At 27.4% G+C, this 14,389-nt stretch overlaps 2 protein-coding genes across 2 annotated transcripts; both read right to left on the minus strand.

Annotated features, from left to right (window-relative positions):
* Positions 1-400: 400 nt before the first annotated feature.
* Positions 401-9,319, minus strand: LOC148239483 (uncharacterized). The gene has a single exon (XM_088189071.1). The coding sequence runs from the start codon at positions 5,890-5,892 to the stop codon at positions 2,914-2,916; it is 2,979 nt and encodes a 992-aa protein (XP_088045197.1). The 5' UTR covers positions 5,893-9,319; the 3' UTR covers positions 401-2,913.
* Positions 2,934-9,291, minus strand: LOC148239484 (uncharacterized). The gene has a single exon (XM_088189060.1). The coding sequence runs from the start codon at positions 9,289-9,291 to the stop codon at positions 6,265-6,267; it is 3,027 nt and encodes a 1,008-aa protein (XP_088045186.1). The 3' UTR covers positions 2,934-6,264.
* Positions 9,320-14,389: the final 5,070 nt, after the last annotated feature.

A 14,389-nucleotide genomic window follows, 5' to 3' on the forward strand; every position in this document is an offset into this window, starting at 1 on the left:
TTTTTAAAGTAACTAAAAGTTATCATGTATTTTTTTCTGTATACTTACAGCATTTTATATATTAAATACATGGTTATTATATCTTACTTTATTTTTAGTTTTTAAATGTGGAAGATTTGTTATATTATACAGATAGAATAATCGTATGATAAATAATAAAAAAGTTGCACTTTTAATAAACAACTTGGAGTTAATTAAAAATTGTGGTTTATTCTGTATGCAGATTGATATTACCAATGATAGTTTATTATTTTAATTACGTTGAAGACATTCCTAAAATCACCTGTAATAGTTGCAGTTTTGCATACTTATCTAGTTTTATTTAAACAGAACAAATCCTTTTTATGTAGTAAAAATCATCTTATCATATATTTAGGATAGGAAAATAAATAAAAAAATATTTCTATAAAGTATAATTTTTATTTAGTTAAGAGCTGTTGCTTTAGGGATAATACACGCTGTGCTGGTTCATGTTTGACAGTAATTTATTGTAAAGTATAATACGATGTAAGAATCCATAATGAAAATCCACGAGCTAATATTTAGTAGTTTATTAATAATCATTTCAGGAAACAACTGTTTTTGGATAAAGTTCACTTTTTAAAATAGCAAACGGTCTTCTTTATTTAATATTTCAATCAGCATCATCGTAATTTTTAGATAACCATTGCTTTTCATTATTATTAACTTCCTTAAATGTTAATTATTTTAAAATATTAGTATTTTTTATCTATATATTTAACCGATAAAATGTAAGTTTTTCTATATTTTACATTTCTATCGTTGTTTTTCAAAGTATTTTTATTATTCAATCGAAGACACTTTATTCATTTTCAGTGCCAATATTTTTGACTGCCTGCTGTTATATAAATATCTCTTTGTGCAACTGTGTCATCTGATTCTTCATTGGCAAGATTTTTACTCCTCAAATCTACCATATAAGCTGAATCTTCCAGATGATATTTTTTTTCTTCTTGTCTTCTTATTTTAAATTATATAAAGAAGTATGTATATGTTATCTTTCCGATGAATTGTATATGAAATGTTTCCAATGATTATGTATTCAATTATACTATCCTAAATTATGTAGTCATCATGTGATTTTTTACATTGATGGATTATAACAACGTTTAACTGAAGTTTAATAATTGGTATATTCTTTTCAGCTACAGTGTATATTTTATTTTTATTGGTATATACACGTGATTTAATGTTTTAGAAGTAGTTGCAGTTCTTGTTTCCCCGAATGCTGAGAAGTTCCACGAAGCCAGTTAGCCGTTTTAAGATTTTAATTTTAGTATTGAATGTTATTACTAATTCGTACATTAGAAAAGGCGTTCTAGCTGAATTTTTCACTAGCAAAAAAATAATTTCAATAACAGTATATTACTAATTAAATACAAATAATTTAAAAAATATTTTTAACAAAGGTAATTTCATGTATCGTTATATAATATTTAAGTTATGTATCGATACATGCATTTCTAGCTTAACAAAATTCATAAAGTACTTTATATGTTTATACTTAAAATTATACATATTAAGGTGTAAATATAACGATTTTTACAAAGCACATTTGTGTATATAGATAAGTATCACATTTTTCAGTACAAAAACGTTTTTATTTTTAATACAAATTATCTTAAAAATAAAAATTAGCTTAAACAGCTTTAAAGCTTTAATTAATATTTTTCCAAATTTAGATTAAGTGTGTTACAATACCTAATCGTATGTTTTAATTGTCATACCGTTGTAAGGCATTTAGTTATTGAATTAAATTAATTAAAATTAATAAACTGCTTAGTATACATTTTTTTTATGTTATTTAAAAATCTGCAACTTTTATATAATAAATTTTAATTCAATATACTATTTATAAAAATAAATATTTATAATTTTATATAATAAAAAGCTTATAAGAAAATAATAAAAAATATATAAAGATATAAATAAACAATAAATATAATACTACAATTATGTATCACATATACTTTATTAAAAATATTTTAAAAACATAGAATTTTCTTATAAACATAATTTTATCGACCACTACAGATACACAAAAAATACCGCTTAAAAAAACTATAACATATTTTATTACAAAAGTTAAATTATCATAAAATATTTCTTTAGTATAAATTTGTATACTAAGTAAAAGCTTATATAAAACTTTTGGCAAATGTATTTATTTTATTATTATTATTCAATAAATTTAAAAATTACTATGATTTATAATACCATGATAATTTTTCAAAGTTACTTTAAATTAATTTATTTACTACAGAACTTATTTGTAAGTTCTTCGAAAGTGATTTATAAAAGATATATATATACATATATTTAAAAAAAATACAAGTGCCCTAAAAAAATAGAAGCTCTCAATTTATTACTAACAGGTATCACAACATAAAATACCTGGATGCAGAAGATTAACCTTCTTAAAAATACTGTATACTTATAAATTTAATTAAAATAATTAGTACTATTGTAATTTAAATATAAAATAAATTTTAGATGGTGACACATATCTCATATTAATAAAAGTTGTTGCTAAAGGACAGTAATTTTTTTAAGCTAAAGGTTAAAACAGAACAAAATTATAATGTCTTAATAAATTTTCAGATTTTTTACAAACTTTACCTGTGAATTAGATTAACTATTACACGAAACATAGAGATACTTATGACCTTTAAATAATTTGTCAACTTTTTTATACAGCCAGTTGTCGATAAAAAAAATGTGGGTATTTGTGGTTTATTTGCTTTTTTATTTTCAAGATTATAAAAAATATTTTTTGCACTAAAAATTATTAATAATATATCCTTTTATAAATCCTAATAAGGCAAAAAAGTATATATTATTAAATAATTATAAAAAAATATTGTTTGTACATATATACAATTTTTTTTTAAATTAGTTACTTTTAAGCCAAATTTCTTTTCTGAGTGTAGTTTCAAATTGACAAATTTGAATTTTTTCTTTGCTCAATTCGTTCGTTACTATTCTGAATACATCTGATAAATGTTTTTTACCCCCATGTTCCATCATACATCGACAAACAGTTTGAATAAATAATGAACCTTTTATCGTGTGTCTATATGAAACATGTTCTTCAACGGTCGCCCAAAAGACTGCTAAATCTGCTCTCTCTGGAATTTCCTCTGATACAAGGACACTTGATCCTGCTGACACGTTATCAGATTGTAATTCGTTTTCATGATTTAAATTAGTGCTTACTACAACTGTTTTCATAATAGCATCTCCTCTGCAAGCTTGAATGAGCAAAAGTTTTGGTTTTCCAGAGAGAACTGGACTTTGGCACAAAATATTTTTAATTTCATTCACTCTAATTAGTATACCATCACTTCCATAAATTCCTTCTTTAGTACCGTGTGACAAAATGCATAAAGCGAAAGCTCCATGCTCCTTTGTTACATTTCCAATGTGAAGATTAATCATTGTTAGAATGTCATTATGTTTAACGTTATTAAATGATTCGACTTTGAAACCAAATGTTTTCCAGCATTTCTTTAAAATTTTAACATCTTCGTCTGTTCCTCTTCTTTCAGTTAGTGACGATTCAAAATTTTTATTATTAATAATTAAAAAATATCCGACTTTCTCAAGATTTTGAATGTAATAGAAATCTTCATTAACAGAGATTTGCTTAAAATCATCGCAGATATTTTGATTAGTTTTGTACCTAATTATTTGATTATTTAAAATGTTTTTTTTCAACTTATTTTTTAACATTAAATGCTGCTCAAGAATATTTTTTTCTAAGTGCTCAATGTCCGAATATTTTACAGGAAAATTGCTTTTTAAGAACGTGGCAATTGGACCTAGACGACATGGGATATAATCTTGAATCATATTTGTATACGGTATCCACGTCCCGATATGAATATTTTCAGACATTATTCCTAAAGGAAATATATGTTTTGTATTTGAAAATGTTTTTAAGCATTTAATAAATTTTGCGATAATTTCTGTATCAAACTCTTTAGTCATTGAATGTATATATTTTTTAATCTGGTGGACAAATTTAGTGCAGCTAGTGCGATGAGCAAATAAATATCTCCTATTAGATCTTATAAAGTAGCTTAAAATTTTTATTGCCTCTCTATTTTCAATAATTTCGAAAGCCTCTAATATAATTTCAAAGGAAAACTTACCAGAATGTACAATAAAAAAATACAAAAATCGTTTAAAAATCGTTATTAAATATGTTGGGTTTGTATCACATAGTAGAAATATCAAGGATACTTTTTCTTTATAAGTAAGATGGTTGTTTATATTTTCCAACATTGTATAAATTTTATTATGAAATATAACAAAATCAGTATTTGAAATATCTGAATATTTAATTATATCACTATCATGAAATTTTAGAAGTTCTACAGAATCATCGTGTTTTTGATAATCATATAACTCTGTAACCTTAAAAGGAACGATAAACCTATTTTTTGTATTCAGATATTTATTTTGCAATTCTATTCGACAATTAATACGTTGTTGGACAAGCATTAATTTTGAATGCATATTGGGTATATTTTTTTTAAGAAAGTTGGCGATCACTCCTACGTCACATTCTGAATATTCATCCATATGATCTTGAAATAATATCCATGATCCGATTTTAATAATACCGGTATTTATTAATTGTATAAGATATAATTCTATATAATTAATTTTTGTAATTTTGTAGTAATTTGGAATTTCTGCAATTATTTTTTTAAATTTATAAGCCATCGTACAGTCAAATTTATTGCATATTAAATATAGAATTTTTTTCATCGGATGAATATGTAAAGAATATTCCATATTATTAGGTATAAGCATATTTAATTTTTCAAAAGATTTATCAATTATATTTACAGTTTCATAATTATTGATAATTAACAACGCCTCTATAAACGAAGAAAAGTCTTGTTTATTATCCTCCATGTAATTTTTAATCCAGTCTTTAAAAGTATCGTCTTTTGAGAAATTGAAAAGATATTCGTCACAAGAATAAGAGTTTGAAAGTAAGAAAATTAAAGCAATACGATCATGATTTTTTAAATATTGTAGTGATATATTACACAAATCAACTGGTTTTAATCGTAAACTTGAAATCGGTAATATTATTTTTTTACTCATGTATACCTTTTCATATACGTCTATGTATTTACTAATTTGATGACTTTCTTTAAATTTAATGTTTTTTTCTTTATAATAATTATCGAATTGTAATTTGCACTGAACAACTTTTATATGAAAATCAGGTGTTTCAAAAATTTTATTTAAAACGTTAACGATTAATGTGACGTCACATTCGACATAATTAATCATTCGAAAATTAAATGGTATCCATGATCCGAACTTAATAAAGTCATGTATGTCTAACTTAAGAAATAGCAAAACAATGTGATTTTCATCATTATTTATATTTTCACAGAAGTCTATTATATATTTAATGAAAAGGTTTAGATCCTTTTTATTTAAACTTCTTGACATTGTGTATAGAAATTTTTTCATTGGATGAATAAAGAGTGAAAATTCAATAATATAAGGCAAAAAGTTACTTTTTGCATGATCTAAATTTATTTGGCATTTATTTAAAGCTTCATAATTTTCAATAATAAGCAGGGCTTCCACTAGAGCGCCCTTCCAGTGAGTGCCAAAGTTAACGGCCCAGTCACGTAAGAATTCATGGAAACCATCGCGTAACATGGATGTCGCTAAATCCAAAGAGAGATCGCTGCAATCGAACAGCAGAAATAACAAAGAGATTACCTCTTGTTCGCATAGATTTTGTTCTATCTCAGGCAATACTTCAAGCTTAAGATCACCGTAATCAATAATGGCCAATGCAATGACTTTATAATTATTTGGATCTACCACATTCATGGCGTTCGTTTATGTTTAACACCAGATCGAGACTGCTTCGTCGTTATCTTTTAGTATTGTTATCAGTTAACCACTTCCCGGACATGTTACCCGAACGTCGATTGCTCGACGGCTGACTTCTAGATAAACCCAATTATATATTTTTTGCATTTATGTCGAAAATAATAATTGTTTTATCTAATACGGGAAATACGACCCTAAATGATCACTGGTTTAGAATATATTTTATTTTGAATAAACGTTTAATTAAAATGTTTTTTTGTTAAAATTAAAAAAATATATTGTATTGCATTTCTACTGACGTTGTGACACATTTCAATCATTTATAAAAAAATATACTATTAGAAAAAAAAGATCAATTCCTATAAACGCTCAAATTGATAACTTATAAAACCAAAGTTCTTTCCTGAGCGTGCTTTCATATTGACAAACTTGAATTTTTTCCTTACTTAACTCATTCGTAACTATTCTAAATACATCTGATAAATGTTTATTGCCCCCATGTTCCATCATACATCGGCAAAAAGTTTGAATAAACAACGAACCCTTCGCTGTGTTTCTATATGAAACAAATTCTTCAACGGTTGCCCAAAACACTGCTAAATCTGCTCTTTCGGGAATTTGAAATGGAACTTGGATATTCAAGCATTTTTGCGCATTATCTAATTCTACGTTTTGTTCATTATTTGTATCAATTGCGATTGAAACTGTTTTCATTTTAGCTTCTCCTCTACAAGCTTGAATAATTAAAAGCTTAGGCTTTCCGTTCAATGCTTCACTTTGACTTAAAATATTTTTAATTTCATTCACTTGAATAGGTATGCTATCACTTCCATAAATATGCTCCTTACACCCATGTGACAAAATGCATACAGCAAAAGCTCCATGCTCATTGGTAACATTTCCAATATAAAGACGAATCATAGCAAGAATGTCATTATGGTTAACATTATTAAACGTCATGACTTTGAAACTGAACGACCCCCAGCAGTTTTTCAATTTTGCAACATCCTGATCAGTCCCTATTCTCTCGCTTAAATTTAAATCTGACAGCTTAAATTTTTTATTATTAACTATCAGAAAGTATCCAACTTTTTTAGGGTTAGGTAAATGATACATTTCTTCTGAATCGATTTTGTTCACGTTCAAATCTTCATAATCGGATTGATCCACTTTGCATTTTAAGATTGGGTTGTTCAATATGTTTTTGATAAACTTATCCTTGACGATGGAATACTGTTCACGTATGTCTTTTTCTAAATTTAAAATATGCGAATACTGCGAAAAAAAAAATTCTTTTAAGAGATTGACAATTGGATCTAGACTACATGGAATATAGTCATGAAGCATATTTGTTAAAGTTACCCACGTTCCGATTTCAACAAACTCAGATATTAATTTCCAAAGCAATGATGAGCTATTTCTGTCAATTTTTGTATTTTCAGATATTTTAAAGGATCTGATAAATCTTGTAATAGTATCCTGATCAAAATCTTTGATAATTAAATAAATGCATTTTTTTATAGGATGTACAAATTCATTGACGCTAGTTATATTAGGTACTGAATATTTCTCCATAATTTTATTGTAGTTAGATAAAATAACTGTGACTTTTTTATTTTCAATAATCTGTATCGCTTCGAATAAAATTTCATACCAAAATTTACACGAATTTAATATAAAATCATATAAGAATAACGAGAAATTTGTTTTAATGTATTCAGGGTTAAAATCACACAGTAAAAATATTATTGCACTCTTTTCATTTTCAGTAAGATTATTTTCGATTTGCTCTATTAATGTTTCAGTTTCATTATAAAATGTAATTGTAACATTTTTTGAAAATTTAGAATATTTTATTAAATCAGTATCATAAAATTTAAAATCATCCACAGAAACATACAATTCTTGATTAGCAATAAAAAATAGGTTATTAATAGATGGCCTTTGAAAATTAATTCTTTTATTAAAAATTTTTTTTTGCAATTCGATTCGATCATTAATTCGTTGTTGTACAAGTATTAATTTTGAGTGAATCACTGGTATATATTCCTTAATAAATGTGGCGATTATTCCTACGTCACATTGCAAATACTCGTTATTATGTTCTTGAAATATTACCCACGACCCGATCTGAATTATGCCTCTTTTTATAAGTTGTATGAGATATATTATATTAATACAATCAATTTGTTTACTTTTAATTGGAAGCGATAAGTCTTTAATATTACTAAGCACGAGTTCTTTAAACTTTTCAGCAGTTACACTGTCAAATGTATTGCATACTAAATATAAAAATTTTTTCATCGGATTAATATGTAAAGAATATTCCATAGTATCAGGTAAATACCAAAATGGTAAATTAAATAATTTATTTGATTTTAAAGATTTGTTTTTTGATACAATTGACCATGCCTCCATAAATTCATAAAAACCATACTTGTTTAAATCTATATAATTTTTAATCCAATCAAAGAAAGTATTGTTTTTAGAGAATTGCGTAAGATTTTCATCATATTCAAAAGACTTTGAAAGAAGGAACATTACCGAAATACGATCATAGCCAATTAAACTTTGTGCACGTGAATACCATAAAATATCTTTATTTTCACAGAAATAATTATAGACTGGTATTGAAACATTTTTTTCTGCTGTTTGATACACATCTATATATTTATTATTTGCCAATCTCAAATAATCTCGCGTAATAATGTTATTATATTGTTCACTATTAGTTCTTAATCTATTTTGAACAATTTTTATATCGAAATCTGAATTTTCAAAAATTCTATTTAAAATATTGACAATCATTTTCACGTCACATTCGACAAATTTGGTCATTTGAAAATTAAACGGCATCCATGATCCAAATTTAATATGGCCAAGTAAGTTTAACTCGAGAAATAACAGCACCACATAATTTTTATAAAAAGGTGTATCTTCACAAAAATTAACTATATGTTTTATGAAAATGTTTAAATTATTTTTACTCAAAGTTTTACACATCATGTATAGAAATTTTTTCATCGGATGTATGTAAAGTGAAAATTCCATTATATAAGGCAAAAAGTTACTTTTTGCATGATCCAAATTTATGTTACATTCAGTTAGTGCTTCGTAATTTTCAATAATTAATAGAGCTTCAACGAGAGTGCCTTTCCAGTGAGTGCCAAAGTTGACAGCCCAGTCATGTAAGAATTCGTGGAAACCATCGCGCAGCATCGCTGTCGCCAAATCTAAGGAGAGTTCGCTGCAGTCGAATAGCAAAAATAACAAAGAGATTACCTCATTTTTGCGGAGGTGTCGTTCTATCTCGGGTAATACGTCAAGCTTAAGATCACCGTAATCAATAATGGCTAGTATTGTTAAATTAAGTTCATTCCGATTACGAATATCCATGTCGTTCGTTTATGTTTAACGCTAAATCGCGACTGCTATGCCATTATCTATATACATGTTTAGTATCGCTGTGGTGTACCACATCCCGTGTACAAAAAAAATTATGTTAAAAAAATCAATTTTTTAGATAAAGCATTGTATTTATTTAAATATATAAATAGTTTTTATTTTGTGTGCTTGGCTAAAAGCCAAGCACACACGTACGGCTCTGCCCGTCGGACATCTGACGGATCTGTCCGGGCTTGACCACAGACGCAAAGTGTACATGCTCGGATCTGATCACCAGATTTACGTGTTTTTAGATGATTTTGCATTTCAACTAAACAATCATATTATGAAGTAATAGAAAAATAACTAATGACGATTGGCGTCAAAACAATAATCAATTACATGATTAACAATTATTTTTGACACACGAATTTAGTTTACAATATATGATGTCACACTGTCTTTGATAAAAAAATGGCAAAAAATACATTTTCAACGGTAACAATGGGTCATAAAGTAATAAAATCTTATTTAGATCTTTTGGACGATATACCTATCAATTTGGCACAAATTGAAATGGCCCAGGTCATAAAATCACTTAAGGGACAAATTTTAACAAAAAAACTGTAAACCATCGGGTGCAAATAACACAATTGCGATACATTTTAATTACCTTTTAATTGACAAAAGCAGAGCGCCGAAGGCTGCCTAAGAACATGCACATTTTTATCGATACTGTAAACCAAATTAAACTTGGACGATTGTCGAAGATAAAAGCAAGAAAAGTTAGGTTTATATAGTGCTTAAAGTAAATTCTAAATTTAAATGACATTTAGTAATAATAATATTATTATACATATGTATATATACCTTGATCTCTTCATACATATTCAATAGTGACAATACTTTTAATTTTAGTGTAATCACAACTATATATTTTATTATATAATAATATATACATATATACTTATCAAGAGCATCAAGAGTCGATACTTATATCATATCATTTATAATTTATATTATTTTTTTTATTGTATAGTGATGTAATAGAAATCTTTTACTTGGGTCATAAAGTAATAAAACTTTAAAAAAAATTAGACGTTGGCGGCAACTTTGGCGCAAATTAATAAAGACCCGGGTCATAAAATTATTTAAGGGACAAATTTTAACAAAAAACACTAAACGGTCGTTTACGCGAGCGCAATCTCTGCTCAGATCTGCTTGTCCGTGTCCGATCCGTACAACGGACAGACAACAGATAGATTTGTCCGTAAGTTTTAAGGGCAAACACGTACGGATCTGTCCGTCAGACATCCATTTCAGACAAATCGGGCCCGTATGTGGCCAGCTTTTAAGCCAGACGATCTAAATTAACATAAAATATTTATAAGTAGATATTTGGAACAAAACATAAAATATTTTTTAAAGAAATACTATCCAGCTGATAAAGTTGATAATTAGTCGTTTTAGGTAAGATATGTCACTATCAATATCACCAAATTGGTGTTATTAATGAATACTAACCTTTAACCTTGTCGACCACACGCTGGAGTTCGCCCTTAACAGTGTGGGAGAGTGAGGGACCTCTTTTGAGCTTCAAAACCCCCAGGCTCTTAAGAGGAAGCAAACTTTGTGAACACCCAACGGAGGTAGCGTCCTTTGGACTATCAATGACGAGCAAAGCACTGCGTTTCAAACCAGCAGGCTTAGGAACCGGAAGTCGAAACTGGAACCGAGGAATCACAAAAGTGATGTTTTAGGATGAAGCATAGAAATGCAGGAGCATGCAAAGCTAATGCTATGCAAAAGCTAAGCAACAAATTGCAGGTGATCAAAAGAGCGTTTCTCAATAACACTCGGGAGAAACAAATAACCTAGTACTACTGGGGGTGGTTCCCGCTCATCTAGCCCTAAAAAGCTGGATGCCACCCATTGGGTTGGACTCGTAGGACCCTATTACCGGTAACGGCAGTGGCTTAAGCAATGGATTATGTGGTAACACTCTAACACTCTCTGTCCACTTATCAGTTTTCAGCCTGCTGAGTCATTTAGTTCGTGTTTAACAGTCATTGAAAGCAAACAACTATTGATTTTTACAAAAATGATTAAAATCGAATATTGTGCAGTGATTAGAAAGTTTTTGAAAAAGAAAACGAACGATGAATTCAACACCGAATTAAATGATGTTTATGAGGACTTTGCGCCTTCGTTCTCAACAATAAAATATTGGAGTGCTAAATTTAAACACAGTCGTACGAGAATTTTTAAGTCCAAATAAGATCATTACAATATAATAATAAAGCAATAAGTGTAAAATTTAGTAAATTTAAATCAGTATCATTAGATGAATTTTATAACATAATATGTAAATTTATAAAAGGAACTAGTACTGATGAACTAGATATAAAAATAATTAAAGAAACTTGGGCAATAATAGGAACCAAATTAAATTATTTAATAAATAAAACACTTTCCTTAGGAGAAATGCCTGAAAATTTAAAGACTACTACTATTGTACCTATACCTAAAATAAAAAATAGCAATCAACATGCTAACGTGTATAGAAAAAATTATAAAAGAAGTAGTAATCAAACAATTAAAGGAATTTATTACTTCTCAAAACAGTATATGTGAACAACAATCGGGATTCAGAGAAAAACATTCCACTGAGGCTGCATTACAAGTGGTGATAAATGACTGGTTGTTGGCTAAGGATACAAACAAAATCATGGGAGCAGTTTTCTTGGATTTCAAGAGATCCTTCGAAACAATAGACGGAAAAATAATGTTAAAGAAATTGGAGAATATCGGTAAAAGTGATATAGTTTTAAGATGGTTTAATAATTATTTACATAAAAGAAAACAAAAAGTTAAAATAAATGATGTATATTCTGAAGAGAAATTAGTGTCATATGGAGTACCACAAGGGTCTAAATTGGGACCATTGTTATTTGTATTGTATATTAATGATATAGTTAATAACGTGAAAAAGTGTAAAATTCATCTATTTGCGGATGACACATTAATGTATTACATAAGTGATAATATTCAAGAAATTGTAAATAATTTAAATAATGAATTAAGTATATTAGAAATATGGTTAAAGAATAATGTACTTAAACTAAATGAGAATAAAACTAAATGTATGTTTATTAATTATAAAAATGTGGTAGATAATAATATCAAAATAGTAATAAATAGCTCTAGTATAGAAATAGTGGATAGTATAAAATATTTAGGAGTACTTGTTGATACAGAATTAAATTTTAAAGAACATTGTAATTACATATAAAAAAAAATTAGTAGAAAACTAGGTTTATTATCTAGAATAAGAAATATATTAAGTATAAATACAAAAAAAAAATTACAATAGTATAATATTGCCCCATTTTAATTATTGTGCAACAATATTTAATATGTTGAATAAATTAGACAAACAAATGTTGCAAAAATTACAAAATAGGGCAATGAGAGTAATCTTAAATAAAAATAGATTAACTAGTTGTAAAAGTATGATTGATAGATTAGAATGGTTAAATGTTCAAGAAATATTGAGTATAAATGTTTTAGTATTTATATATAAGTTATAAAATAATATGTTACCAGAATATGTTAATAAGTATTTAATAAGAAATAAAGATTTACAAAAATATAATAATAGAAATAGAGAAAATTTAAAGATAATTTAGTATAAGAAAACGAGTACGGCTAGGGGAGTTATGTACGGAGGTTTGGATTTATATAATAGTCTTCCAAGAGAAATCCGAAAAAGCAAAAATATAACGGGTTTCTTAAATGGAATTAAAAAACACCTTCGTACATATAGAAATCAATTATAATATTAAGTCTTATTAGTGTATATTTTTATTTTCTGTTGTGTATTTTTTATATATTTTTTATATATGTTTATATACCTAAATTTGTTTGATGTAAAGATTAGCTATTAAGCTAGATAAATTAATAAATAATAATAATAAAAAAATCCATGAAATGATAATTGACAATCAACGAGTGATTAAGCGCGAAATACCTGCGACTTGCAGGATAGAGTTGTAACAAGGATGAAACGAAGCGAAATTCATATGCACGCAAAGAAGAACGTCTCCTCGCACGCTCTGATAAATAACGTAGTAGTACGGGGAGTGGATCCCGCCTAAAAGCTGGGTGCCCACCCATTGGGTTGGACTCGTAGGGTCCAAGTACTGTAAACGGCAGTTGTCTAAGCGCAGATGCCAAAGTAGTACACTTTTTATCCATCCAGTACCCTTCTTATTATATACTTGGCGTTTATATTAAATTGATCAGGTGATAAAATGCACTAAAGTCTAACTTCACATAAACATAATCATAAAACAGAATAACATTTATACGTATAGTTCGACTAAAAAAAATTGTATATGTTGGATGAATTTAAAAAGGCTTGAACCGCATATTAGCAATAAATATATTGTAGAGAATTTAAGGACATTTATCCAAATAAAAAAATCCTTTTCGAACGTAATTGTATCACGTATCCAAAAATTAAAATGTCATAGTGTTCAAATTAAAAGTATTTATGCTCACTAGATTTAATCATATTATATGTAGTAAATTTATATATTCTCTACGTCCAACATTTTTTTTGTAGAATAATCAATAAATTTGTAATATTATCTATTTAATAATAAATTAAATTCTTCAGGGGTATATAATACAATATATTTATGAAACATATATTAATGTTTAAATAAAACATAACATGTGCCTTGTATTTTTTTCCGTAAGGGATTAAATTCTATTCCAATAACGTCTGGATAAAATCGAACGAAACATATATTTCCATCCACGTGAAATTGCACATCTGTTAAATTTTACATGCTATTCTACCGAATCGGCCAACTATCTGTTCTTCGTTTTATCATCCTAATGTAATTGAACTCCACGTGGATATTTTATCTATGGGCCAGGTGAATGTGGGCGAGAGGCTCTACCCAGTACACTCATACCTATAAAACTTTATAAAATACCTTATACACACAGCCGCCATGCCTTTTTTCTTTAATTCACTCAATACATACATTATTGATGACGTTGATATTGAACAACAGAGGTAAAACACAGTAAATATTGT

Source organism: Plectrocnemia conspersa, unplaced genomic scaffold (assembly GCF_051122295.1).
Source record: "Plectrocnemia conspersa isolate PC_06_02 unplaced genomic scaffold, ASM5112229v1 ptg000001l, whole genome shotgun sequence".
In the NCBI taxonomy this organism is placed as follows: domain Eukaryota; kingdom Metazoa; phylum Arthropoda; class Insecta; order Trichoptera; family Polycentropodidae; genus Plectrocnemia; species Plectrocnemia conspersa.

What these genes read in the sequence shown, in the direction of transcription:
- LOC148239483 (XM_088189071.1), bottom strand. Translation starts at nt 5,892, where the DNA reads ATGAATGTGGTAGATCCAAATAATTATAAAGTCATTGCATTGGCCATT.
- LOC148239484 (XM_088189060.1), bottom strand. Translation starts at nt 9,291, where the DNA reads ATGGATATTCGTAATCGGAATGAACTTAATTTAACAATACTAGCCATT.